The sequence below is a fragment of the Anas acuta genome, chromosome 26 (genome assembly GCF_963932015.1).
Source record: "Anas acuta chromosome 26, bAnaAcu1.1, whole genome shotgun sequence".
NCBI classification, from domain to species: Eukaryota; Metazoa; Chordata; class Aves; order Anseriformes; family Anatidae; genus Anas; species Anas acuta.
In genome coordinates this window covers 3074945-3102849 of record NC_089004.1, presented here as the reverse complement: position 1 = coordinate 3102849, position 27905 = coordinate 3074945, and the positions used below count along the sequence as shown (strand labels likewise).

Sequence of the window (27905 nt, the reverse complement as noted above, 5' to 3'; positions counted from 1 at the left end):
CGTCGCACCCGATAAACCACCCCGGCTCCGCGACAGCGCCCGGCCTATCGCGATAGAGAGCGGGGGGGTGGGGGGGCGATAGAGAGGCAGGGGCGGCGCTCTATCCCCCGGAGGTCTCCTCTCTATGATGCTGGAGGACCTCCGCCGGGCCACCGGGGGGCGCCGCGGGATCACCGGAGGGGGGGGTGAGGGGGGGGGAGCGGGGCGGGCGCTTCCTGGCGGCGGAAACGGCGGCGGCGGAGGCCGGGGGGGGAGGAGGAGGAGGAGGAGGAGGAGGAGGGGTGGGGGCTGTGCCCGTCGGGTCCCGCCGCCCAGCTCCGGTGTCCGGTGGAGGCGGCAGCGATGTCGGTGGCGGGGCTGAAGAAGCAGTTCTACAAGGCCAGCCAGGTGAGGCACCGGGACTGCTCCGTGCCCCCCCCTACCCCCCCACTCCGGTTCCCCCCTCCACCAACGCCCCCGGTTCGGTTTCGCCCCCCCCCCCCGTTAAATCTCGGTGCCCCCCGCCGGTACCGGGACCCAGCCCCGTGAGGTGCTCCCGGGATGGGACCCGGTGCCCGCCGCCCACCCCTCCCGGGGGGCTCCTGAGGGGCTCCTGGGGGTTCCCGGGGGGCTCCCGGGGCTCGGTGCTGCCCGGTCGCTGCCCCCGTGGCAGGGCACGGCCACCGGCGCGGCCCCGCAGCATCCCCGGTGTCACCGTCAGACGTCCCCGAGCCCCGCACGGCGCTGGAAGGGGCCGAGGATCGGAGCTGTTGGCACCGGGACCCAACCGGGCACGGGCTCCGTGGCCTCCATCCGGCCCTGGACGTGAGCCTGGACCCCACCGGGCACCGGGTCCGCGTCCTGCACCCAGCCCCGGGTGGTGGCAGGGACGGAGGGGAGCAGGGACCCGTCACACCGGGGCCGTGTCCTGGATCCGGTGCTGGACGGTGACAGGGAGGTGCTGAGTGTCCCCCCCGGGGCAGGACCCGTCCCCAGCACGGCCCTGAGCAGCTCACGAAGACCACCAGAAAGCTGCAGGTTTTGTCCATAATCCCAAAATGTGGAGAACTTGGAGCGCTGCCACGCTCGGGGGCTTCGAGCAGAGCCGTGGGGTCAGGAGGAGAGGATTAAAAGGGGTCGGGAGGGCAGGATGAGGCTGGGAAGGAGAAATAGCTGCGGGCTGCAGCTGTGGCGCGACCCCGGGAAGTTCCCCGGCCCTGGATGGAAGCTGCAGCTGGATCGGGACGGGGATTTGGGGGTTGGGAGCCTGGCTGTCCCCGTGCAGGAAATGGCCTGGCTGTGTGGGGAAAAAGCTCAGCTGGGCAATTCCTGCTCCGCCGAAACCGTTTCGCTTTTTCCCGTAAGGAGAGGTCGGAGCCGTGGCTCTCCAACGCCTCGACCCCGACGCTGCGGCAGGGACAGCAAATCCCCAATTCCCCATCCCTCCCCGAGCACTCGGCCGTCCTCGTGCCTGCTAACGCCAGAGAAATCAGCACTTGGGATTTATTTTTTTTTTTTTTTTGGATTTATTTTGGGAACAAATCACGAATCGGTGACGCTTTCGTAGAAGCGCTCTTCTGGGTCCCCCGGCTGCTGCTTTTGTGGCCCTGTTTTACATCTGAGGCGGGCGAATTCGGCCCAGACCCAGCCAGAAGCTGAGTTTTCCAGGCTCGAAGTCGAAACCCAGCTCAGCTCGGGCCGAGTGTCCTCGCGACGTGCGCTGGCTCCTTCCTCGGCCGTGTTTGTGCGAAAGCATTTTGCTTCAACAGCAAAGCAAAATAATAGATTCCGTAAGCCGCTCCCCACCCCCTTCCGCACAACAGGAAAACAAATCCCCGCATCGCTTTTTTTTTTTTTTTTTTCCCCTTTATGACTTCCACGGGGGAAGGTTGTGCTGGAAATAAGCGGGAGGAGGACGGCGCGGATGCGCCGCGGGGTAGCAGGGCAGCTGGAGGTGAAGGCTCAGCTCTGAGCCCAGAAACATCTCCCAAAAACATCCGATGAAACCTTTCCGGAGGGATTACCGTAAACTGAATTCCTCTGTGGTCGTTGGTGGGCGTTTTTGTTACGGAGCTGATTTTTTTTTGACGGAAAGGGAAAAGCCAAACCCCTCGCGGCTCGCTGGGGAGCGGTAGCCCAGCTCGTGGGTTTGGTGGCCCGCTTGCCTGCTGAGCACGTGCCGGGTTTGAGCGCTTCGCCTGCAATCGAGGGGAGCGCTGACACGTGAAATACCTTCTGTGGGGTTTGGGGAGGTGATTTGATCTGCACAAAGCGGTGTCGTTTAGAACTAGAAATATTCACAGTACGGCTGCTGACGCGAAGTTCTCTGCAGGATCTAGCAAAGCGTGGCCTCGTGTGGAAGGCTGGAGCCTGCTGCTGCCTTCTTCACATCCCAGGGGCTGGGACGCAGGAGGGCAGCTCAGCTTTCCAGCCTCTGTGGCTGGGAGCTGGGGGTGACCGGCTCCAGCCCTGCCGTTTTTCGGTGTTCCGCTCCTCTCCTTTCCCTTTTCACCCTTCTTCCCTTTCCCTCCGCTGGTCCCACTCTTCAGCTGCTCCTTGGCTGAGGGCGAAGGAGGATTAGCTATTTTTTGGCTCCCTGGAAGGTATTAGATGCTGCCGAAGCCAAACATGTGGAAGATCTTTCCCCAAACGCCGCGTTTCGTTCCACGCCTGTTGTTAATTGAAGGAGAGCGTGGCCAGCACCGAGGCGTTCCCGGCCCCTCCGCGCCCCCCCCAGGGTGGCCAGAGCAGGGGTTGGGGTTTCCCCACACCCCCCTGGGGTGCTGGGACGGGGCGAAAACACGCAGAAATCAAGCTGACCCGTGGAAGATGTTCTCCCAAGGGAGGGATGAGGAATCGGCATCGCTGGGAGCTGGGTGGGAGCCCCCGGCCCCGCTCTGCCTCTGGCCGCCGAGGAATGCGCAGAGCTGGCTTCCTTCGCACCCTTTTCGTTTGCTACGCACCGACTGGAGTCCCCAAGTGGAAAATGTAAAGCCTGCAAGACTTCCCGTGAACCACGGTAACCTGATACGCTCCCTGCACGGCCAGGCTGCGTGCAACGGGGCAGAGGAACGGGAAATGGGGCAGAGGAACGTGCCCACGCCGCTCCTCAGGATATCTGCTGCCCCTCCGAGGGACGAGCCCTGGGGTGGAGGCGGTTGTGCGGTGACACGGTGCTGCTGGACACCTCCCGGGGCTGGAGCCATGGCTCGGGCTGACTCAGAAGGACACAGGGCTGAGAGCACGGGCTGCTCTGCCCCGCTGGCTCCAGGAGGCCTTCCTCCCACTGCATCGTCCCCAATGGGGTCACAGGATCACGGATTGTAGGGGTGGGGAGGGACCTCGAAAGCTCCCCGGGTCCAACCCCCCCTGCCCAAGCAGTTCCCTAGAGCAGGCTGCCCAGGGAGGCGTCCAGACGGGCCTTGAATATCTGCAGAGAAGGAGCCCCCCCAGCCTCCCTGGGCAGCCTGTCCCAGCGCTCCGGCACCCTCCCCGGGAAGAAGTTCTTTGGCGTGTTGGTGCGGAACTGCCTGGGCTCCATTTGGTGGCCACTGCCCCTTGTCCTGTGTCCTTCCTCCTGGAGCCGCTGGGCTCACCGTGCCCTGCACAGCCCGAGCCTAAACCTTGCTCCTCGTGCCCAGGGCAGCGCTCGGTGTGAGCTCACATCCTCTTCCCTTCCCGGGCTCGGAGGGGTGAGCCTCCTCCTCCTCCTCCTCCTCCTCCTCCTCCTCCTCCTCCCCCCGTGCAAAAGACAAAAGCTGTTTTCCGAGAGGGGAGCGCTAATTACAGCTAACGAGCCCTTGACATACCGTGCTTTTTCCTGAGTTTGATGGCTGCTCTCAAGGCTTCCCAAGATATTTTTGGACACGAGCAGGGAGTGCTCGCTTGCTGCCGGGTCGGAGAGCTGGGGTTGGCTCTGGACCCACAGCAGGCGTTTCGGCCCCGAAGGAGCGAGCGGCTTCACCCCATTGCTTGCTCCCCAAAGAGCTGCCCCAGCCGGGGTGCCCCAATTTGATGGCACCCGCTTAAAAAACTCCCGCACTGGGACAATTTGGTGACAGGGGAGAGCTGCCCTCCGTGCTGCATCACGCTCTCCTTTATTTGGGTGCAGTTCTTTCTGCAGCGGCTTCGTGCTGTGGTTCCAGCTCTTCTTCCTCCCTCCCCCTTCCCTGGACTATACCTTTTAACAGCCACCTTTTTGTTATTTTTTTAACACTAAGTCATTCTCTCTGGTTTTTCGTTCTCCAAGACTTTCCCTCGCGGCACGGGGCGCCTCTGCCGTGTTTCTCCGGGCATCACAACCATGTTGTGCGGCACAGGAGCTCCTGCTGGAAGGGAAACGGGCTGAGAGCCTGCAGGATAACCTCTTCCACCGAAAACAAACCGCGCTGAGGCCCATTTCCTCGATCAGAGCTTGTCTGTCGGTGCCCTGGCTTTTCGCAGGTGGTTTGGGTCGTGCCCCCCATCCAGCCTGAGGTTGTTCCTGCCCTGCTGGGGGCTCGTACGGATGTTTCAGCTCAAGCCACCCGCTGCCAGGGCTTCAGCTGCTGGTGGCAGAGCCTGGATTGAAGCCACAGCCTCGAGCTGTGGTGGGATGGTGGCGTTCCCATCACCAATGTGCCACGGGGTGGCCGGGCTGAGAGGCCACCTGGAAACACAGACTGGGACCGGTGATTTGGGGGATTTTGCCAATTCCTGCCTGGCTGACCTTCCTCCCGCAGCACCCAGCGCTCGCTCTGTTAATATTAACCCGGGCTGGAATCCCCCCCAGCCTCCCGGCTTTGCCTTTTGTTATTAACCTGCTCCCGAAGCACGGGGCTGGGGAAAGCAGGATTTGTCCGAGCACAGCGTGAGACCCCGCGTGCTTGGGGTGCCAGCCGGCTCCTGAGTCCTGTCCTCATGTCCTCCACGCCGGAGCCCTCGTTTTGGTAGCCTCAGAGGTCGGAGCTTCGTTGGTGCCTGTGTCTGCAGGGAGAAAATGTGGAGGTGGCTCCGCAAAGCTCTGCGTGAGGCTTGCAGCTCCTCCCGTCCTCGCTGGTAATCACTGCGTGCCTGTCCGAGTGCCTGCTGTCACGGCCAGCCAAAATGACTGCGTGCGGGGTGTTTTCATCTTAATCCTCTCGGCTTTCGTGCCTGGTTTGTCATTGCTGAGGTACCCGGCACGGCGACGTGCTTCTGCTGGGTGGTGGTTGTCAGAGTGCCCCTGGAAGGGGGCAGCTTTCAGCTTTTGTGGCATCGTTCAGGCAGGGGATGGTTGTGTCTCTGCAGCAGTTGCTTTAACTTGGCTTTTTTATTTTTTTATTTTTTTTTCCCCTTTTAAGATCGCTTTCACAACCATTAGGCTCTCGTAGCGCCGAGAACTCTCCCAATCTCTGAAGTCAGAGACAAGAAAACGCAGGAGGAAACCCCTCGCTCCCCGTCCCTGCTCGCTTTGCTTCCCTCCTCGCCTGGGACGTCACACGGAGCGAGCGTCAGCCCCGTGTTTACAGCTGGGGAAATCTGGGGCACGGGCAGGATACGTGACTCAGGGCTGCGGAGAAACCGTGCGGCATCGGGAGCTCCGTGGCAATCCTGCCCCTTGTGGCTTTCCGCCCCAAAATGATCCCTTCTGCTTTAACAGGTTACGTTTTGGGCGAAGGGCTGGAAACGTAGCGAAGCAGGACGGTGCCGAGGGGGGGGTGGTTTCTGGATGGAGTGGAAGGAAATCCTTCCTCCCACTTCTCCCTGCCAAATGCTTTCCTCCTGGGAAAGAGCAAAATGGGGATGAGCTCAGGCAGGCTGGCTCGTAAGAGCTGATTCATTTCTCCAGCACATTTTTTTTTTGCTCCTTCTCTCCGCCATCCCTCCGTTTGCCAGCGCCTTTTGCCAGGGCTCCCAGCCCCATCCAGCCCCCCCGGCGAAGGGACAGCGAACCTGGGGGGATGAGGAACTGCTGGGCCCACAGAAAAATCGAGGCAAAGCCACGGGGCCTCGGCGGCCTCCACACACCCCAGGGGAGGCTGCGGCCTCTTTTTTAGAAGTTGGTGCTGGCTGAAGGGGAGGGATCGTGTCTGTGCCCCCCCCGGTGCCCTCAGCAAGTGTCAGGGCTTGCAGGCAGGTCTGGTGGAGGAAGGGGGAGCTCCCAGTGCTGCCCCCACCCCAGCTCATGGAGATTTTTGTCCTTTTGTCCAGCTGGGGTATGTGGTGGGGGCTTCCCGGGAGGCCAAAGGCTTGTAGGGTAAAGATCTCCTCGAAACAGGAGTGAAGTTGTGTGTGGTGTTGAGTGGGATGCGTTCTCTTACAGGCGTCAGCGCGAGGCTGCGTGCTGGTTTCGGCCCTCCCTTGGCCTCTCCTGTGATTATGAAAGCGATTGTTATTAGTATTATTTTTAAAAAAGAAAGGTTTCCTCTTCCCCTTGCCCCCCCCATCCCTTCAAAGTGCAATCCCGGTGCCTTCAGGCCCGGGTTCCTGTTGACACGAAGCCGCCGTGCTCCTAAATCGCAGGACTGTAGGGCTCGGAAGGGACCTCAGGAGATCCTCGGGTCCAACCCGGGGCCAAAGCACGTTCCCCACAGCACCGCCAGCAGCAGCAAGCGGCCCCCAGGACCCCCTCCAGTGGCTGCACAGCCCCAGTGTCAGGCCCGCAGGTAGGGCTGGGGGGCTGCAGTCCCTCCGGGGGACCCTTCCTCCCCTCCTTGTCGCGATACCTGGTCGGGAGAGCATCGTGATACCTCGCTGGGAGAGCTCGTCTCCTTTCTGAAGCCACCAGGACGTTTCGAGTCCTCCTCTTGCTCCTTCTCTGGGTATTAATGAAGTTTGTGGCATCGTCGCTAATTAGCTTGTGCTGCTGCTCAAAGAATTAAGCACATCTCCATCGTGTAGTTCTGTCTGTCGGACAGAAGATAAAATTTACATGATTAAAGGGCTCTTCCTAACTGAGCAAACGCTTCATAATTCATCCTAGAACTTAAAACCAGGGCTGTACGTTCTTGTTGGGCCAGACTTTATTCAGATCCAATAATTTATTAACCACTTTCTCAACCAAATTTGTTTGGGCTTTACAGGACCGGCTATATTTAAGCTTATTCTTGCCACCTTTCTGACAAAAAAAAAAAAAAAAAGGCAGAAAAATGGTGAATAATTCTCTGCCCACACAGCAAATCCTCTGAGTAAGGAGGTGCTGTTCCTGCCAAAACCCCCCCGATCTCCGCCGTGCAGCTCGGCGACGGAGCACTCAGCAAACATCGTGTTTGCTGCTGACGCACGGCGCTGCACATGCTGCTGGGGGGACGTTCGGGGCATCGGGTGGGCACAAATCTGGAGCGCCAGCTGTTGATGCAGCCATTCTCCAGGAGAGGAAAGCTCCCGGTTGTGCTGGCTGGATTTTCAAGACCGAGGGAGGCTGCTCTTCGGTTTGAAAGGGATAACGTAACCTAAATGCTGTGCACCAGCCTTTCTCAGCCACCTATTTCTGCTGCTGCAAGGCAGAAAGGTGACGGCGAAGCATGCGTAGTGTCAGCTTTAGAACAAAAGCAAACTGCAAAGTGCTGCCAGAGTGGGTTTTTTTTCCACCTTCCCTCTGAAACAAGCATTAACAACACACAGCGGGAAGAACAATGGGTTCAACATCCCCGGGCATGGGCACAAAGCATGGCAGGGTCCCAGGGTGGGGGACAGCCCCCGTGCAGGGCTCCTCGAGGAGCAGGAGCTCGATCTGCCCCTCGTGCTGCCTCCACGTCGCTCCCCGCAGCCCTGCGAGCGTCTGTTCGCTCGCTCCCGCTCTCCTTTTCCTTAGGATGCTGTGCTCTGCTGTGATAGCCGCCAAGCTTTTCCTAGTATTCAGGTTAACAAAGGGAAATGTGTATTTATAGTGTTGTGAATTATTTCTCTGCCCCTTTGATGTTTGTGTGCGCCGAGATATCGTTAGGTCCGTCCCGTGGTTCTTTGGCTAACGCTGCCCGGGTTAGTAAAGGGCTGCTGGAAGCGCTCAGACCTTCCCCTGCACCCCTTAAATCAGGAACAGGGCTTCTTGGCCTTCCCTTTCACAGGGCTGAGCTTCTGCTGAAGTCCTTTACATCCTTTTTGGGTCCGTGACCCAGCCTGGTAACTCGCCTTGGCCATCCCCTCGACTCATTAATGCCTTCCTTCAAAAACCGAGCGCAGCCACCACCCAACTTTTCACCCACTTGCTCAACGTGTCCCATCAACCTGTCTCGGTCTCATCACGTAACCCAGACCCCTTCGGGCTCCTTCCCAGTTCCCTGATGGTCCCGGGGCTCTGTGGCTGTTGCAGCCTTCGGCGCGGTGACGCCAGGTACCGTCAGCTGCCCTGGGGACCTTCGTCTGTCCCGGTTCTCCCAGGAGCAGAAATCCCATCTGAGTTTTTGCAAGCACTTCGTGCCAGCTGCTCTGTGGCCGTTGTGTTTTTCCCGGGGACCTCCAGGTGTCGTAAACCCTCCTATTCCCTTTTTTATTGCTTTTCAAACCCCCAGGAGCAACGTGCAAGCCGCAGGTGGGCTGGTGCCCCGAGCCCAGGACGGGGCTCCAGGTTTCTCTGCCTCCCCTTGTCGGCAGAGCTTTGCTGCTCTCTGGCAGAAGAGGTGGAAGCAAACTCACAGGAGGCACTCGGCTTCCAGAACTTTGTCCTTTGGTGCCACATCTACCAAGTGGCTCCAGGCGCCGAGTGCTGGGAGCTGCTCATCTTTTCCACCGGGTGTGCAAAGGTCCGGTGGAGCTGCTGGGAAATGATTGCTCAGCAGCTTTGGAAGAGTCAGGCAGTAATTAACTACGGCTATTAGAGATAGGACCTGGGGAGGTTGGGCAGGAAATCTGGATGCGAGGCAAATATCCCGCGTTTCCCCTCTGTTTGCTGCACTTTTCCTCCGAATTGCTGCAGCCGTGGCGGTGGGAGAAGGGTCGTGGCGGTGGCAGAGAGCAGAGCTGCTGCTGCTTCCCCTTGGGTTTTTGTTTTCTCTGTTAATCTGACCCATTTATTTTTTTCTAGCCGAATAGAAATGATGTCTTATTTGGTACAGAGCATGCAAGAAGTGACTAATGATAGGAGAAAATGGTTATGATGCAAGTCCTTATTGCTGCCTGCTGCGAGGCGTGGTAAGCCCATGTCAAGCATCGCCCCAGAGCAGGAGGTAATGATGGAAACTTCTCCCTGGCACAAATCTGCCTCCAGAGGAGCATCGTGCCCCTTCTGCGGGCAACCACAGTGCCCGATGCTGGCGTGGCGTTAGCAAGGCAAGGCCAAGCTGTCAGCTGCTCTGCAGGGAAGAAAAAGGAGCCTCCGTTCTCTTGAAAGAGTGCCTTGGAGAGTGCCGAGCTGCTGACAAGCATGAAGCATCCCTGGAAAGGCACTTTGTACACACGGTGGGCAGAGAAGGGGTCTGGGGAGTGTGAAGGAGTCGAGGAGAGGTCTCTGGGATGCTTCAGGGTTGTGGAATCCGTAGCAGAGCGGCCGTGCCTGGCAGTGCTGCCTTGCTGCAGGTGGGTTAAGCTCAGAGAGGCTTCGCTGGGTGCCCTCGTGGGCCAGCCCGGCCCTTTTGAAGGACTGTAGAGGCAGAGCTGAGGACCTCATAAAAAGGGATCCCAGCTGGGATTTAAGCACTGTCATCAGACTATAGGCAAGGGAAGGACGCGTGCCCGGAGCAAACAGGCAGCGGCTGCGTTGCACCGCACGTCTGTGCCCTTCTCTGGCCGTGGCTCAGCGAGCGGGACCTGCTGGCTCCTGCTTGAGTTCCATTTTTTTAATTCCCGCTGTCCTCATTCCTCCGAGCCCATCTGCTGGCTGGGGATGAGTCACCCGACAGCGCTCTGAGGAGGTGATTTGACAGGTGGCTCCCTAGAAAGCCGTCTCTGCGCACGGCAGCTCTTTCTTCGCGGTTCCTACGCGATGAGATTCCGACCCGAGGTCACTTTGAAGGCATCGTGCCTCGGGAAGGAAGGGACACGGGAAGCAGCTCCTCATTGTTCGGCGCTGACCTTCCTGCTGCGCCTGCAGAAAAGCGAGGCAGCGGCTCCGGGTAGCGGGCGGCTGGGTCGTTTCAGATGGTGAGGGGGTGGATAGCTCGGCTCGCTTCGAGACACGTTTTGCTGGGGCACGTGTCTGCGGCAGTGGGAGCACCTCTGCCTGCTTCCACACGCGCACCGTGGTGGTGCTTGGTCTCAGCCCTTCTCCTAGAAGAAAGGAACGGGAAAAGTGAAGGCAAAGAAAGCTCAGGAAGGCTGGGCACTAGGCTGAAAACCTGTGTGAGCTGAAAAGCAAATATTCAGCAGGGAAATGAGACGAGGTAGGGCAGAGCTCTCAGGTCCGTGTGCCCAGGGGCAGGTTGGATGAACAGAGGGGCTGAAAGGAGCCACAGCATCACCCTGCTCGGAGGGCGAGAGCTTCACCCATTTGTCTGCCTCTGATCTGCGCTGCCCTTCCGCAGCCAAACCGGGATGTGCGAGGTGGTGAGATGGTGTCTGTTGAGTCACCTCCAGCTTCTCGTTTTGGTTCTGCTGCTAAACCTGCTCTTGACAGTAGGCAAATCACTTCCTCTCGTAGCCCTTCCTCTTCTAGCACTTGTCGGTCTTCTCCGAGTGGAACTCTCAGAGTGGAACTCCCAAGTTCTTTGGCGTGTTGGTGCGGAACTGCCTGGGCTCCATTTGGTGGCCACTGCCCCTTGTCCTGTCCCCACAGAGCCCTGAGAAGAGGTTGGCCATGTCCCTCTGTCTGCCACCCCTCAGCTCTTTCCAGACACTGCTCAGATCCCCTCTCAGCCTTCTCTTCCCAAGGCTGTCTAGCCCCAGCTCTCTCAGCCTCTCCTCCCAGGGGAGATGCTCCAGGCCCCGGCTCCTCTCTGTGGCCTCTGCTGGGCTGTTTCCAGGAGCTCCCTTTTTTTTTTTTGTGCCGGGGAGCCCAGCACTGCACCCAGCCCTCCAGGTGAGGCCCGAGCAGGGCAGAGCGGAGGGGGAGGATCACCTCCCTTGACCTGCTGGCCACGCTCCTTTTAACGCACGCCAGGAAAATGTCTTCCCTTTTATACAAAAGAACAAAAAAAAAAGGTTGAAAGCCTCTGAGGCGGCAGAAAGCGCTCAAGTATAAAAGCAAACACCGACAGATGGACCCCAGAAGGAACTGCAGGCTTGCAGGGAGGAAAGGTGTGTGCAGGAGGAAAGCTCTCGGGCTTGCACCGGCTGCTGCAGCTCCACGCAAGCTGCCTGCTCGCCTCCCCCTGCTCGCTGCCCCTGTGGTTGGGTGCTGGGGACGCACCGAGCTGCTCTCCAGCAGCAAAAAAGAGGATGGGGAAGAAATTGGGAGGTCCCGACACAACGTCTGCCTGTCCTTCCAGCACCTTCCAGTCTCTCCCTGTATCACCATGAAGGTGACGCTGCCCCTTTCACGCCGTGCTTTGTGTCGGTGCAGGTTTGCAGCACATCAAATGGAGCTCGTCCCCGTCTGCGCCTGCTCAAGGAGTGCCACCAGCCTCAGGACAGGGACAGGCAGGCTTCGCAGGGGCTGGCGGCGTGCTCAGGACCACGTCCAGCAGGATGGAGACCTTCACGGGGCTCTCAGCCATCACCAGACCCCAGAGCAGGAGGATGCAGCCGGTGCCCAGCCCCACGTGCAACCCAGCTGCTCTAAATCCTGCAGCAGCGGGGCGAAGCGTCCTGTTGGCTCTGCAGGGCCACCCAGCTGCCTCTCGTGCTGTGATGATGAAGTTACCAGGGAAGATAAGCAAAAATTACACTTAATTCCAGGGAGCCGTGCGTTACTGAGCTCTTGCAGTGGCCCCGTTCATCTGGGACTCAAAACATTGACAGCACCTTTTAAATTCTTTCGTGGCCTGGCATTTTCCACTGCGCTCACTATTTGCTGATGAAGGGAGCCAGGGCAGAGCTGCTGCTCTGTTTGCCTGTCTGTGGTTTTTCCTTCTCGAAGGGAACTTTCTGCTGAGACATGACGCTGGGAGGGTGGCGGCGTGGAAGAGGAAGGCTTTGACCTGGCAGCAGCTGGAAGGATAATGTTTTCATTATACCGTGGGCAGCTGTTTTGGATGCAGAGCTTGCATAAGTTTGGTATGTTAGAAATAGGGCCGACTGCTTGCTACGGAGAAAAAACACGAGTTTAGGAGAAAAACAGTTTGTTTCTCTTGGTGCGTTGCGCTTGTTTGTGTTTGTGTAGGCTACCTGAGTTCCCTATCTGCAAATACTTCAGGCTGGAGAGCAGACTATCGAAATCAGGTGTGCAAAGTCCAGGGGAAGTCTCCTGCTCGCAGATAACGGCGCTGACACACGCCTCCGTGCCCACAGCTGGTGCTGACAAGGGCTTGCTTGCCTACTCCAAACCCTGCTGCCGCTGGGGTTTGGAATAGGGGGCTCTATGGGTGCTCCTCAGCCACGGGAAGGTTGGCAGGTGGTGCCTACTTGATCCGCTTCAGCATGAGTTTCGTGTTTGCTGATTGTGCTGAAAATCACCCCAAACTCTCCTTCTGCATCTGCCCTTCCTCTGCCAGCAGCAGGGGCGATGCAGCACATCCCATCGCTCTGAGCTGGGACTCGTCCCAATTCGGGCACGGCCTCGCCTGCTGCTTACAAAACCTGTTGGTGTTTTGTGCTCTGAAATGCTCTGCTGTATTTCCACGTGGCCTCCGTGCCCATCTCCTGGCAGGAATGTTAATGGGGGTGATGCTGCGGGCGGCCACCAGGGAATTGCAGCCTTCGAGTGGGAGTGGGTCCTACCTCGTGCCTCCGGGATCTGTTTCGGTTTCGGTGATGGCACGGGCAGCACCGGGTGACTGATAGGTCTGCCTGATTCACCTGGTTTATGTAAGGATGCCCAGAGCAGGACACCAAATGGGGGTTCGGGTTGGTTTTTATTTACTGCGAGCTTGTCCCGGAGCTGAGGAGCAGTGGTGTGATCAGGAGAAGGAACGATGGGCCTGGAGGATGCTGGAGAGGAGGGGATTTGGTGTTGTGGGTCGGGAGAAGCTCTGCAGCCCTCCCTCACCCGAGAGGTTACGTTTCTCTCCCGTTCCCTGCTATAAAAGAGGAGCCCTCTTCATCCTGCCTTTCTTCTCCCTCTGTGTACACACATCATTCCTGCCTCTCCCTCTAGCCAAGCTCCTGCTGCAGTAGTTAGCCGAAACAATAGGTCTTTCATTTCCGAAGATCTTCCACCACGCGCAGCCCGCCCGTCGGTAGGTTTCCAACGGCAAAGGGGAAGTTGGGATTGTTCGAGTTCCCACGCCTGGACAAAGGAAATCGATGGAAGCCCCTGCGAGTCGATTCTCTTTGAAACGAGGCTGCAGAAACCACAGAACCTGGCCAGGAGCAGCCCTTTGGAGGCAGGAGATGAGGCAGAAGCTGCGAGTGCCGGGGAGGGAGGCTGGCTGCCCCGCTGCTGCTGGGTTTTGCCGGGGTGGGAGCCGTCTGACGGGATGAACGCACCTCCCTGCGCTCTGAGCTCAGGTCGGAGCTATCTAGGGCATACCTGAACTGCCAGCATCCTTTTAATTAAACACGGATGTGAAGCAAGGGATTGATTTCTTGCTTCTGGACTGCTTTCAGCCCTCTTCCCCCACCCTGTGGCTCGGTTTGGTTGTGATGCCAGCTAAACTAGGCAGGTTTATCTCCCTGATCCGTGACGCCCAAGTATATCTCCTGTGCTAATATTTGCTCTAGGAGGCATTCAGCTTTTCTTCTACGCGGTTCAGCTGAGGGCCTTTGCTCTGTCATCGTGCCCTGCTTCCTCTGAGCTCCAGCGCTGCTTGCTGGGACAACGTTTTAGGACATGTCCCGTCCTGGTGGGGCTGATAGAGTAAAGGAACCAGACACCACAGGCTTGTTCTCACCTTTCATGCCCAGCCAGCTGATATCCTTCAGCAGAAGTCTGCAGGAGAGTATTTGGGCCACTGCCTTTGGGGAACTGTTTCCTTGTCTTGCCTTGCACCGTCCCTTCTCTGCCTGCATGCCTCTGCCTGCAGCATTTGCAAGAGGCCAGGTCTCTGCCCAGGGAAAGGCCGGTGTATCCCAAGTCTGCAATCATCCCTCTTCCATCTTCATGTCCCCCAAAATGCCCCTGAGATGCTCTCTGGCGGAAGCAGCGGTGAGATGCACGCGGCTGCATTTCACCAAGCACTTGAAGGTTTGTTCAGGCCACGCTGGGTGCTGTGGGCAACACACGTCTGCTTCCTTCTGCCTCCCACCTCCCTTCTTTGTCTCCCACCCCACAACTAAAGGGTGAGCCCCCTAACGACCTTCGTGCTGCCCTCGCCCCCAGCCCTCGGGGCTCTTTGCACGACGAGAAGGACTCAGAGGCTTGGCTCCCAGTCGCATCGTGAAGCCCTGGGTTGAACCACGAGCCAGCGAGGGTTTCTCCCAGCTTGTGTCTCAGCTAGGACAGCGGGGGATTTGCATTAGTTTGTCTTCCTGCCTGACAGATTCGGGAGCGTGGGGATGGGGCTGGAGCTGCTGTGGATGGCACACAGTCCCTCCTTCTTTCCTCCCGTGATGAAGCCTCCCGGTTTAATTAGAGCCAGCGGGGAGAAAACCTCAATCTTATTATTCCTTCACAGCAGGGCACCAGTAGCATTTCTTGGATGTCAAAAGGAGGATTAAATTAGTCTGCAAGCAAGGTTTCCTCCTTCACATCTCTAGGTTTTCTGGGAGGGTGTTAAGCCTCCAAAATCACTGTGGTGATCAGTGCATTTGACATGGCATGCAGTCCCTGATTACAGCACAGCTCCCTGTCAGAGGCGTTGTTTGCAGCTTTCTGGGCTGCAGATCTGTGGGTGGCTGGGTGGAGAGAAGTCGGAATGGAATTGCTCGGGATAATTGTACCCTTCCCAGGTGTATTAGAGAACAGAGGAGGTTTCCGGAGGTGCAGCCTTTGGGAAAACGATCTGCACTGCTCTCGGATGTGCAGAAACCCCTTTGTGGCCGTGCAGGCTGCGTGACGAGCGGCGTTTTGGCACGGAGGTGCTGGAGCAGATGATGGCAGCTGGAAGCGCCTTTGCTCTGGTGTGCTTGCCCTCGCCGGGCCTGGCAGGCAGAGCAACCGCTTCATGTTTTTTCCCTGCTCTGGAGAGGGACGTGTGCCTCCCCAGCTCCGAGCTGGCTTGCAGAAACGCGTGCTGGCACCGCAAGCACGGAGCAAGTGTCCAAAAAAAGCAAGAATCCGAGGTCTGGTTGTTTGCCCATCTGCAAGCGGCTCTGTGGTGACAATTCCCCTTTGGGCCTCTCGTGCGCTGGCTGGGCCCTCCTGGGGCACAGATCCATGCAGGAAGCTCCTGCTCTCCTTTTTTTCTGTCCTCCTTTTTTTTTTTGTCCCCCTTTCAGTGTTCATAAAGAAGCCGGTGAGGCTGGGAGGGCTGCGCTGTGCCCGGGAGCGTGCGTGCACCTCCACGGGGCCGGGCACACAGGGATCAGTCCGGAGATTATGTCTGAGAATGAAACCCGGAGCTCAGCCGGGCGAACCAGGAGAGCAGCAACCCTTTTCTTCCCCCTCAGTGTCTAAACGTCGAGGGAGAACTGCAGCAGCCCCTCTTTGTGGGGTCCTCTGCTGAACCCAGAGAGAGGAAGGGCGCAGCGAGGCCCGAGAGGCCGCGGCCTTGTTGTGGGGCCCTGCTCTGAAGGGCGTTTCGGCCTCGCCATGATTGATGCCGCTGTTGCTCGGTGCCGAGCAGTCATTCAGAAGAGCTCTTTGCTCTCTGCTCTGTCATGGCTGCGCAGCCTCGAAGCTTTGGGTGTTTGCAGATGTCCTGCCAGGAGATGTGAGGAGCTGATCAGCCAGAGCTGCGCTCAGCACCGTGGTGTCAGAGCCAGGCACTTGGAGCACCAGGGGTCTTTGAACACAGCTCTGTTTTTATTTTTTTTCTGCCCTATTTTGGGGTCTGGAAATAGGATTTTGTTGAATTCCTGAAGATTTTGTCCTTCTTTGTAACAGCAATCAGTTGTTCAGGGGGCTAAAAGCACTGCAGGGCTGGTGCAGTCACACAGGGCAGGTCCGGTATCCCCGAGTGCTTTTCAACCTGGATGCTTACCTAAAAGTTTTCTCCTCTTCCTCAAAAAACTAAGGAACCATTCTGAATCCCCGCGGGAGCAGGAGGGTGCCAGAGGAAAAAAAGATTTGATAAAAATCAAGTATTTGATGTGGAAGTAAACAAACCTGGATTGTTCAGCCAGAACTGGAGTTTTAACTACAAACACAAGAAATCCTGGCAGTGCCCCGTGGCAGGCGTCAAGTGCTTGGCAGTCAGCAGCTGTTTAGACCACTTGTGATGTCTGTGTAGGTAATTCAGTGTCCATGGACCAGTTTGGGGCAAGATAACACTTGTGGGTGTGTTGCAGGCGGGTTTGGCTCCTCCATTCAGCCCCGGGTGCTGCCACTGGCCGTGCCCCTTAGGAATGGGGCCAGGCAGGAAAAGTTCCTCCCCATTTGGGCTGCACAGAAGGATGTTTTTTTGGGTGGATTTAATAAGGTACGTTCAGCAAGTGTCTTTCAGCTCAGGCAGTTGAATCATGAGGTTTACGGAAAAGAAATCTTTTCTTAGCCTAAGTGATATTTTGAAGAAAGACTTCAAAATACAGACTGACAGTCCGTAACGGCAGGGCTGCTTTTGGCTGACATCTCTTGTTCACCTGTTTTAGAACAGGCATCAGAGACGCCTTGATAAATGTATTTGAAATTGTTGCTGGATTTGCAATTGTTGCTGTGGCTTCTGTAGATCTCCTTATCCTCCACTTAAAAAAATAAAATAAAATCGAAATACAGGACCCTAGACCATATGGATTGCAGGGAGTTGTGGTTTAGGGCTTTGAAAGGTCTCTGCTCTCTCTAGACTTAGGTCTTACACCGGCTGCTGCGAGCAGAGTATGTTAATTCCCTGTTTACTTGCATTTTGCCTTGTGTGAAATTGAAGCCTGTCTCAAAATGGAGCTGAGAGACAATGCTGTTGCTCGCTTTTTCCAGCAAGCGTTGGAGTTGGAGCTGTGTGTTGTGATTTAAGGAGCTTCATAGCTTCTGCTGGGTGAGGAATATCCTGCCTGTGTCTGAGGGCTGAGCCATGCTTTGGGAGGGTGGGAGATGTTTAAATTTTTAGTGGGGCGTTGTTAGCAAAGAGCCAAGTGTTATTGCTGTGCTATGGGCTGTTCCTGCCACCTCCTTTCTCTTGCAGATGCTGTCTGGACCACCCCTGTTCCCTTTCTTTGCATGAGGTACAAGCAGGTTTAAGTGGACAGCCACTGCCATGCCTGATTCTTCCTGCTGTGTTCTTTTTCTGCAGCTGGTCAGCGAGAAAGTTGGAGGGGCTGAAGGGACCAAACTTGACGATGACTTCAAGGAAATGGAAAAGGTGAGTAGGGAACAGGAGGAATCTCTAAAATCACACATGTAAGTCCTCTGTGACCTTGCCAAGGCCCCAAGCTGATCTTCACTGCTGCTGGATTATCTTGTTTCCCTACAGAAAGTGGACCTGACCAGCAAGGCAGTTACAGAAGTACTGACCAGAACAATAGAGTACCTCCAGCCAAACCCAGGTGAGTCCTCTCCTGTCCTCTTCCCTCTGTCCCCCAAGTTGCTCAGGGAATCAGGGAAAGAGGCAGAGGGGGCAGAGAGATATCACAAAGACACTTTTTGACCCTAAGGTGTTGGTCACCAGCCCAATTTTGAGATCAGGCATGCTGCCAACCTTTACCAGAGGGATGCTGGGCTGTCCTGATGTCCTGTGACCTCGCTAGCTGGCTGAGTTAATGAGGTCTTACTGTAGCTAACGGGTACTTTGTGGCTCAGGTTAAGATCAGGGTACCCCTCTTGCCCTGTAGTGTGTTTCTGGGCTGTAAGACACCGCTGTTGCTGTCAAACAGTGAACAGAACAGACTCATTTTTAGCCTTGGACCTAGAAAAGCCCTGGAGGGAACCCGTTTTTGCTGAGGTGTCCAGAAAAAGTAGTGCATCTGGTCTGGGAAGGGGTGGCTGGCTTTGTAGCCATCATCTCTGGAGCCTGCTGTCCTGCATATTTCCAGCCAGCTCATTCCGAGCATGCTCCAGAGACTAAGGGAGAGCTGGGGAAACTCCTTTGGCCTCCACTGGTTAGCTGTAGGGAACTATTTTTGCTTGCTGTCTTGGAAAAGAAACTTCTCTTTTCATAGCAAGTGATATTTCTGGTAGATGAAGACAATAGGGCTTCTTGGCTTTAGGAGTAGCTTAAAAAAAAAAATTGGCGGTGGCCAGCAGCTGCTGGCAAGCCCAAGTAATTGCAAACACGGCTGTGGCTGTTTCTGTGCCAGCTTCCAGAGCCAAGCTAACCATGCTGAACACGATGTCGAAGATCCGCGGGCAGGTGAAGAACCCCGGCTACCCGCAGTCAGAAGGGCTGCTGGGGGAGAGCATGATCCGATACGGCAAGGAGCTGGGCGAGGACTCCAACTTCGGTGAGTGCCCCGTGGGGCTGCTGCCTCTTGCAGCCTGTGGATGAGATGGCAAAGTCTGGTGCCAAATTTCCAAGCTGTTCATCTGCAATTCCTGAAGGGCTCTGTGACCCTGTGCATCGCTTAACAGCAAGTGCCTCGAGTCCAGACTGGCAGCGAGCGCCAGATCTATAGCAGGTTTAGGGCAAATGGATGGCAGTGGCTGCACCTCGTTCCTTAAGCCAAAAGCAGGGGCAAAATCCACAGCTCATGGCTGGTGTCCATACCGTTAACAGCCTCCCTGCACACTGGCCCGCACTGAGGCCCTTAGAGGAAGCTCAAAAGCTTTCACCCAGGCAGGGAAGCGGTGATCCCAGTGTGCTGGATCATAATCCGTGGCATTACGTGTAAAACCACCTCTTAGTGCTTCTTTATTAAACACTGGGGTAAGTTTGCATGTGGGGAAAACTCCCTCCGTGCTCCTAAACAACGCTGATGACGTGGAAACCAGATTGAGCGAGATTAGGAGTTTTACTGTGCAGCAGAGCTCTGCTATGGGGAAGCTGTAGCCAAGAAATCCCTTCATGGGGTAATTTCTCATAACCATGAAACAAACCATGTGTGACTTGCAGGGAGGAGGGGGGTGAAGCCTTTCAAAGACATCAGCTGTAATTCACTGAAACGTCAGCCTGCACATGTGGCAGACCCAGCACAGCGCACAGCTGTCTGATCGCTTCCAGCGCAGGGAGGAGCCGCCGTGCCTCAGGAAAATTAAAAAGCTCTGGCCACTCTGTGGAAATGGTGAAGAAGTCTCGAGGGTGTCGCTGGTCAGCTCGGAGCCCTGCACCTCTCTTGGCTTGCAGGAACCAGCATTGTAGCAGAGCGAGGGGGAAGGAAGTTTTTAGAAGAGCACACCAAACCCGGCTTCCTTTAATAGCCTCTCCTTACAGAAACACTTAACGTGATAAATTTATGGTTTGACAGGTTATCTAGAGTTATCACGGTTGAAACAACTCTTTTTGCAAATACTCTGTAGTGTATTTTTTCCAGCTGGACAGCAGAGCCGTGGTTTCACTTCACCCTCTGTTTCGTTTGCATATTCTCCTGTGCTAATGTAGTGCCGAAATGGTCGGTTTGCCAAAGCTGCACAGGAATAATTTAATCTATAAATGGTTTCCACTGGAATAAAAAGCCAAGACTAAAAGCACTTTGCTGTGAGGCCGTCTGGCTTAGCTGTCATAGTGGCAGGGGCTTGAGAAAAGCATGAAGCGAACTGGGTTTCAATAAGCAATTCTGGGCTCTCTGATTCAGAGAGGAGAGGAGGAACGGTTGGCCCGGCAGAGGCTCGTGTCGAAAATGAACAAAAAGCTGCAGGTTTGCTGCCAACATCTGGGGAAACTTGAAAAGTTGGTCAAAGTGCTCTGGGCTCAAAAACCACCAGAACAAAAGGACGGCCAGACTGAACCAGACCAAACGTGCTCTCCTCCGGGCTCCTGCTGCCAGCAGCGGCCAGGGAGCAGAGCAAGGTTAACGCGCTGCCTGGCAGATGAGTAGCTCCATGGTTCCCTGAGCTAACAAAGCCGCTTTACAAAATATTTGTACCTTTTCCTTTCTCTGTGTAGTTGGTAGAGATTGTTCCTGTGTTTTGGAGGAAAGAAATGAAGCGTGTTGGCTGTGGAGTCGGCACCGCCATGCAATTGCCTGCGCTCACACCAGGCAGCTCCCTGCGCCCGGCTCGGATGGATGCTCCAGATAGAAATGTGGGGGCGTTTGACGTGTGACAGAGCTCGCACATGCTGGGTGTCTTGGCAGAATGGCTCTGCATGCAGCTGCCAGAGACTTGGGCTCTATTTAACTGCCTGGCCTCTTCTCCCTCTCCCTTTCTCTTCCCTTCCTTTCCTCGCTCGAAGGCGATGCGCTTCTCGATGCCGGTGAATCTATGAAGCGACTGGCTGAAGTGAAGGACTCGCTGGACATTGAAGTCAAACAAAATTTTATTGATCCCCTCCAGAACCTGTGTGACAAAGACCTGAAAGAGATCCAGGTAAACGGCACAATGTTTTCTCTCCTCTTCATCTCTTCAGGTCCTGGCTCCTTCTGGCTGCTAGTGCACGTCACCACTTGCTCCATCACGGTGGGAAACAGGTGGACTTACACAGATACCAGTCCTGTTCCCCTGCACTTTGCACACTTTCTCTCTCCACATTCACTGGGATTTCCTCCCCTGCTCAGTGCACTCAGTGCCACTGCTCCTGCTCCCGAGCAGCTCCTAAAGCTTGGATGTAGGTGTGAATGTTCCTTCACGTACTGTGCTCTATGGAGGATGCTCTGGGAGGATGTCCCAACCGTTCCGGGCTGCTTGCATTTGGTTCTTCGTGCTGTGAGGTCCTGGTAGTGTTACATTCTGGGCTGGCTGGCATTAAATTGCAGCATTTACAGCTGTTGGCTCTGTTCTGTTAACATCCTGGATCCTACAGCGTAGTTTTCAAGCCGTGAGTAAGCTTCCCTCTAGGCCTCTGAGGACGTGTTTCAAGAAGGCCCTTTGGTGTCTCACTAGGGAGACACAGAGCGTGGTAGCTCCCTTGTGCTACCACGGAGACAAGCCTGTGCAAACCGTGGCCAGGCTTTGTAATAGGATCCACCCAGACCTATAATTCACAAGGCAGCTCTCTTGAGCGAATTTTTGCTTACAGTGGTGTCTCAGATAAAATAACTGCCAACTACTCTTTCAGTACTTATCTGCTGGGCGCTCCAGTTCTGCAGGCTGCCACGGAGCTAATTTAAACAGTTCTGGCCCTGAGCAGTCACTGGATGCAATGCCCAGAACCTGCCTCCCAGTTCCTGATCTCCAGAGATCTCTGTCACTCACGGGGACCTGAAAGTAATGGGCCAACTCTTCATCTCCCTGAAAACCTTGCATGGAGGACAGATCTGGGCTACTCACTGCAGTGCTTTCCTCCAGCTCTCAGCTAGAAGGAGCTGAAATCGTATTTTTGTACCAATTTGTTGAGGGCTGTTTCTTAGTAAAAAGTTACCCACACCCACAGCAGTAATCCTTTGTCAAACCGAGTTCAAACGGTCTGCTCCTCCCTGTCATCTCGCAGCAGCCCTGACCTGCAGCTCTCCACCGTGTGCCAGAGCCTCGCAGGAGTCTGAGCATAGGAAGGAGCCACAAAAGCGTGTGCTCTGAGATCAGGTTTCTGAAATGAAAGAGCTTGGCCTGTAACTAGAGCTGCCCGTCCCAGCAGGAAAACGTGGTTGCTCCCAGTCTCGGGATCTTCCTTCTCTTTCTTTACCGTTCATAACCATCCCTTCCCCAGCACCATCTCAAGAAGCTGGAAGGCAGACGCTTGGACTTTGACTACAAGAAGAAACGACAGGGGAAGATCCCTGATGAGGAACTCCGACAGGCCATGGAGAAGTTTGAAGAGTCCAAGGAAGTGGCCGAGACCAGCATGCACAACCTCCTAGAAACCGACGTGAGTGCACGGGGACAGTGGGGGCTCCCTGCTGCCCCAGGGCTGAGCGCTGAGGGGCGGGTTGCATGTTTCCAAAGGCACCAGGGTGGGATGTCTCGAGGAACAGAAGAGTTAAAGAGGCTGATTTCCACTCTCCTTTTAGCACGTGGGGGTTTGCCCCCTGATAACCCAGACCTGGGTGCCCAGTGAGTGGCGTGGCAGGCCCCTCACCCTTCCTCCAGCCTCCCTCTTCCTGACCCAGCTCTTGGCTGTGGCGTGAACCAAACGGGTCTCTTCTCATTCATGTGTGCCAGTGGGGATAAGTTTGGCCAGGTCGCACAGCTCGCTCAGGAAGGATTTGACCACCTAGGGAAGCCCAGAGGGCGCTAGGCACTGGCCTCCATTCTCCTGAGTCTCAGCCTCTACCCGACCTCTGTTATCTGAAACCCCAAACCTTGCCCTCATCTCCTTGGGGAAGGGGCCCCTTGTGCACATTTCCCAGCATGTTCTCAGTCCCCACGTGCAGCGGGAGTCTCCTGCCAGCGAGGGGGAGCCATTCACCCTGCCTTGGTGTGGTTCTCGCAGATCGAGCAGGTGAGCCAGCTCTCAGCCCTGGTGGATGCCCAGCTGGACTACCACAGGCAGGCAGTGCAGATCCTGGACGAGCTTGCAGAAAAACTCAAACGCAGGTGAGTCCTGGGGGCCGAAGGCACTCCGTTTCCACAGCCATAAGCTGTCCCCGTGACACTTGTCTGTAAATACCCGACTTCCCCTCTAAATCCATCCCCAGGATTTTAAAGCCACTCCTTGAAATCGCTATGGCTTCGATCCAGACCTCCTTCAGATCGGTTCTAAAATAGGAAACAACACGTCCATGCTTGCTCCGTGGGCAACTGGTCTCTGCTGGTTTGGGCCGTGCTTAAGGAGCTGGAGCAGTTGGCAGGGTGCTGTGGGCCAGGAAGGTCTGTGTGTTCAGTGGCTCCTGGGTTTTCTGGAGACTAGAAAATGAATGTGGGGATAATGTGGTGGCCACGGGCCAGTGGGAGGATGCTCCTTAAAGGAAGGCACCTGTGAGCCCACTGCCAGCCCCTTTCCATTTACACGGTGGTCTCCTGGTGGGCCCTGCTGGCTGCAGGACTGCCACACGTTGCAGCTCTGGAGTTCTGAGCCCCATGAGCCTGTTCATGAGGGGCAGGTTGGTGTTTGGAGCCAGCAGAGCCACGGAGTGGCCTGCTCTGCCTGCTCCCCCTGCGCCCTCAGGTGCCCGACCTCCTCGTGCTGCTGGGGGCTCTGACAACGTGCAGCAGCTGCCAAGGTGCCGAGGAGCACGGGGGCAGCGCCTCCACTTCCCGGGGTGATGCAGTGATGCTGCTCTGCTTCTGTCAGAATGGAAAGCTGCTGAATGGAGGCTGTGTCTGCGTGGAGTCAAGCAGAGCTGGGAGCAGCCTGCAAACTGCAGCACGAGTGTCCTCTGCTGGCCTGCAGGCAGCGGGTGCCTGAGACGCCTCCGCAGCGAGGCCCTGGGGCCCTCTCGAAGGGCAAAGTCCCAAATCCTGGGCTAGATCCTGCTCCAGGAGGCGCCAGCACAGAGGGTTGCACAGATTCTTGTCTACAAATGAACCTGCTCCCCTGCACAGCCACGTCGCTCAGTTCCCTGCCTGCAGTCCCTGTGGCACGTAACGCAGCGTGCAGACAGGAGGCAGCCGAGGCTCGTCTCGGGGGCTGCGAGGTGCAGGTGGTGGGTGCCTTGCCCAGCAGGAGCTACCAGGGACATCGTGCTCATTTTCACTTTGATTTATCCACATTTCTTCTCCTCCTTCCAGAATGAGGGAGGCCTCCTCACGTCCCAGGAGGGAATACAAACCCAAACCCAGGGAGACGTATGACTTTGGAGAGACTGACCAGTCCAACGGGGGCTTCTCTTGCAACCCTACCCCCAAAGTCTCAGGTAAAGTTGTCCCGTGTACGTGCACACAGCAGCTCCTGGGGACGGAGGGGAGCTCCCCTGCCTGGAAATGATGTCCGTGGTGTGCTGGATGTGCCTGTGTGGGCTGGTGGCTCTGAGAATGTCAGAAATGCCTCTAGACCTGGGCTGTTTTCTCTTGGGGCCCAGCAGCCTTCGTTATATTGGCTGTGGGGAAGGCCCAGCAGGGCCTCTGGCCTGTGTTCACTGGCTGATAGTGCCCAGCCAGAGCCAGCAACGGCAGACAGGAAAAATTAAATGTCTTCTGCTTCCCTCCCCATCTTCCATCACGCTGCATTTGTCCCTCCCCGGTCCCGGCGAGGCAAATGGGTTTCTAACAGCATGCAGGATGCCCCCTTTCTCCTAACAGAACCTCCCTTTGGGCCCTGCCTTTCCCTGTCTCCAGTTAACGTTGTTTTAAGCATGTCTCTTTTTGTTTGGAAGCAGCTTCCTCCTCTTTCCGATCCGACAAGCCGTCCCGGGCCTCCGTCAGGAGTATCCGTGAGTTTCCTCCCTCTGCACCGCCCTGCATGATGTGTGCCCATCTCTCCCCATCCCTCCTCGCTCCTCCTTCCTTGGCGCTGCTGCTTGGAGTCGCTCACACCTCTGTGCTGAGTTAAACCTCGCCTCTCCCGAGGCCCACATTAACCCAGCCACGCTGCACTGATGTTTGCCACCCCAAAGCTTGGGCCTTTGCTCACCCGGAGGAGCTGTGGCAGCGCTCACCACGCAGGCGCGCCCTGCCTGAGACCCCAAACATCAGCAGCTCCTCCAGGAGGTATCACACGTCGTGTTCCTGTCACAAGTCACCCGGCATCGATCCGTGCTGCTCCTGCTCCTTGTACCCGCTGCCCCCTTCCCTGGAACTGGAGGCTGAGCGGGCAGTGCTCGGGTACAGAGCGTGGCTTTTGTGGTGTGTGAGGTCCCGGGCAGGACCTCGGATGGGTTGTGGGGTGAGGCAAGGCCCCGAGCAAGGTCTGCAGGTCACCGTTACCCCCTGAGGGGGCTCAGGGGCTTTCGCTGGGGTACAGAGACCGGGCTGGATTTGGGGTTCAGGGGCATCAGAGCGGGGAAAGCGAGGGGCTCGTGGTGGTGCTGAAGGTCTCGAGGAGCCTGGTGCAGGGGAAGCGCTGTGGTTGTGGGGCCAGCCTGGTATTTTGGGAAGTTATCTCAGAAGTGAACCTGCTTGGCTGCTGCTTTTGGTGTTTTCTGAGTTCTCCGATGCCGGATCCTTCCTTGCTGGGGGGTGTTCAGCAGAGCAGATCTGCTGGTCTTCCTCTGTGCTGTTCCCCCTGCCCCGTTGGAAGGGCTCTAGCACAGAACAACGGGGAAGGGAATTGGGGCCCTGGAGACCACGGTAATCTGCATTAGCTGAGTCTGTTCCCTGTAGGATCCCTACAGATGCAAAGTTTAATGCCTGCCCACCCCCAAACTTCACTGGCAGCACGGGGCTCCTGCCAGCACCCCGCTGATTCAGGTTGGGCTCCGCTTTCTTCCCGTTGGGGCTCTCCTTTGGGGGAAGGTCACGAAGGGAAACGTTTGGAGCAAGAAGGGAGAGGAAGCAGCGAGCTAAAACCCATCGAGGAGTTTGAAAGGAGCCCTACAACACCCCGGGGGCAGAGCCCCGGCACTCACTTCCCAAACCAGGGCTGTTTGTCCTGGCTGCAGCAGAGCCGGGGGTCCCACACGGTGCCGGGGGGGGGGGTCCAAGCACGGGGCTGGCCGCCGCTGACCCCAGCCCACGCTCTCTCCCCGCAGCCCACCTGGACCAGCCGTGCTGCAAGGCGCTCTACGACTTCGAACCCGAGAACGATGGCGAGCTGGGCTTCAAGGAGGGCGACATCATCACCCTCACCAACCAGATCGACGAGAACTGGTACGAGGGCATGATCAACGGCCAGTCGGGCTTCTTCCCGCTCAACTACGTGGAAGTGCTGGTTCCGCTACCTCAGTGAGAGGCATCTCTGCCCCCCCCCGGCCCCGCGCCCCGCTCGCGCCCTCTCCGCGGCGCGGGGCCGAGCCTGCATTCCACGTCTGTCCCCACACCAGCCCCTCTCCGGCGGGGCGGGGGAGAAGACGCGGCCGAGTTTGCCACCAGGGAACAAGCCAGAAGGGTCGGATGGCCCCCACCCCGGAGGATTTGGTTGGTGTTTTTGTTTTTTTGTTTTTGTTTTTGTTTTTTTTGGTCCTTCTGGTGCTTGAACTTAGGTACTTTATGAGCCCCGCCAGGTTCCTCGCGGTCTGTACATTTAAGCTGGGTCGCAGGCCTCTCCTTGTCCAGATTTTTGTCTTTGCTTTGGTCGAGTGTGTCCGTACGAAGCAGGGCAGCCGTGCCGCAGAGCTGGGGCACGCGTCCTTCACGCTGGGAGACACGGCCCGGGGCCGGGCAAGCGGTGCTGGGGGCAAAGCAGGGCTGAGCCTCATGGAGGGGCAAGAGCTTTGCCCCCTTCCTCCCCCGGTGCGGGGCAGCTGCTGCCGAACACTACCCCTCTCCCTGCGGACACACGGCCGCCCTCGCAACCCCGACCCCGCTGCAGCCCCGCGCCCTCTGCCCCGCTGCAGGAGCGGCCCCAGGGCTCAGCGGAGGCAGCGCAGGGCACAGCAACACTACAGCAACAGCACAGCTCCAACACTAAACCTGCCCCGGGGTGGTGCTGAGCTCTGCCTTCTCCCCAGCACAGCTCCATACCGAAGGTGGTGGCTACCCCTTTCTGCCCCAGAAGGGTTTGAGGCCGGGTTGCTTCCGAGCTTTGGGCTCTCCATTTGCAGAGCTGGGGGGTAAATCAGGGGGCAGGGGGCTGCCCGGGGCAGGGCAGAGCAGGTCCTGGTGTGGTCCCGTGTTAAGATCCTCTCGCCCCGTGGCTCTGTTTGTTCTCCCCACGCCCCCAGCAGCCGTCAGCACCCCAAGAGGCTGAGCCGCAGGCTCCTCGCTCGCTCCTCGGGGCTGCTCGGCTGGAGTAAAGCCGATCCCCACGTGCCTTCCTGCTGCCCCCGCTCTGCCCCTCACCAGCTGTGCTCCGGGCTTTGGCACCTCTGGCTTCTGCTGCCTGCAGACAGCTTCAGAGAACAACTCCTTGGGGTCTCCGCACCCCTTGGGCCCGAGCCTCCAGCCCCTTTCCCTGTCCCGGTGTCGGGACGAGGCCCCTGCCCACCCTCAGCACCCCAAGGGAGAGGGGGCAGCGCCGCCTCCTGCACCTGCAGCCCCCCCCCACTCGCTTCCTTGCTTCTCCAGCATTGATAGAAAAATATTTTCCTCCCCTCCGTGGGGACCTGGCACCTCTGCTGCAGGGCTTGGCGGGGCTTGGGCACCTCTCTCCTCGACCAGCATCCCCCCCCCACACCCCCTTCCCGGCTGGCGGCCGAGCCGTCGCTCCCTGCCAGCGCCGTGTCCCTGTCCCCGCTGCTCCCGTCTCCTGTTACATTTACACGGAACCTTTTTAAATGTTTTTAACCATGCATGTCGATGTACGTCTGCTCCCCCGCCGCGCAGGGAGCCCACGGGACTGCTGTCCCCAGGGCCCCCCCGTGTCCCCAGGGCCCTCGCCTCTGTCCCCTCCCTGCTGGGGGCTGGGGTCGCAGCCCGGGAGCACTGGCTCCTGCTCAGGTGGGTTGAGATGAGTCTGTCAGCTGGGAAAACTCGCTAAGACCTCTTTTTTTTTTTTTTTTTTTTTTTTTTTGTAATGGTTTCTCCTGGTTTTTAGGGGGGAAAAAAAAAAGAAAAAAGAAAAAAAAAAAAAAAAGACCCACAAATCTCAACTTGTATCTCCGAATAAAAGTATTAAATGTTTTCTTCTTTCTAACGGCCGCCTCCTCTCTGTGCACGCGAGGCTGGATCCCTCCCCGTGGCCAAGCAGTGGCTGTGATGTGACCACTGGGTCCACGGGGGGCTTGGGGAGCGGCCCTGGGGCTGCATCTCCCCCTCCCAGCCCCTGGAACTGCAAAGCCACCGGTGCCACCCCTCCATGCTGAGCAGGATGCCCCCAGCCCAGCGGAGCCGCACGCCTGCCCCATCTCAGGAACTGCTCTTTAATCAACTACCACTTCCACAAACAACGTGCAGGTGAGACTCCCACCACCACCGTCACCCTCCCCGCCACCGCGCCGGGCCCGGCCGCACAACTCCCCGG

General features: G+C 57.2%; 1 protein-coding gene across 3 annotated transcripts; it reads left to right on the top strand.

Moving 5' to 3' along the window:
- The first annotated feature begins 221 nt into the window (after positions 1-221).
- Positions 222-27578, top strand: SH3GL1 (SH3 domain containing GRB2 like 1, endophilin A2). Of its 3 annotated transcripts, none has more exons than XM_068661739.1 (10): positions 222-387; positions 17235-17303; positions 17415-17487; positions 18238-18381; positions 20268-20401; positions 21678-21836; positions 22401-22504; positions 23639-23763; positions 24223-24279; positions 25537-27578. In XM_068661739.1, exons 1-10 carry the CDS (start codon positions 343-345, stop codon positions 25731-25733), a joined length of 1107 nt encoding a protein of 368 aa, XP_068517840.1. In that variant the 5' UTR covers positions 222-342; the 3' UTR covers positions 25734-27578. The 3 variants fall into 3 exon arrangements, with proteins under 3 accessions (XP_068517840.1, XP_068517841.1, XP_068517842.1); XM_068661740.1 differs by having other exon boundaries at positions 223-387; positions 24226-24279; XM_068661741.1 differs by lacking the exon at positions 24223-24279 and having other exon boundaries at positions 224-387.
- The last annotated feature ends 327 nt before the right edge of the window (positions 27579-27905 follow it).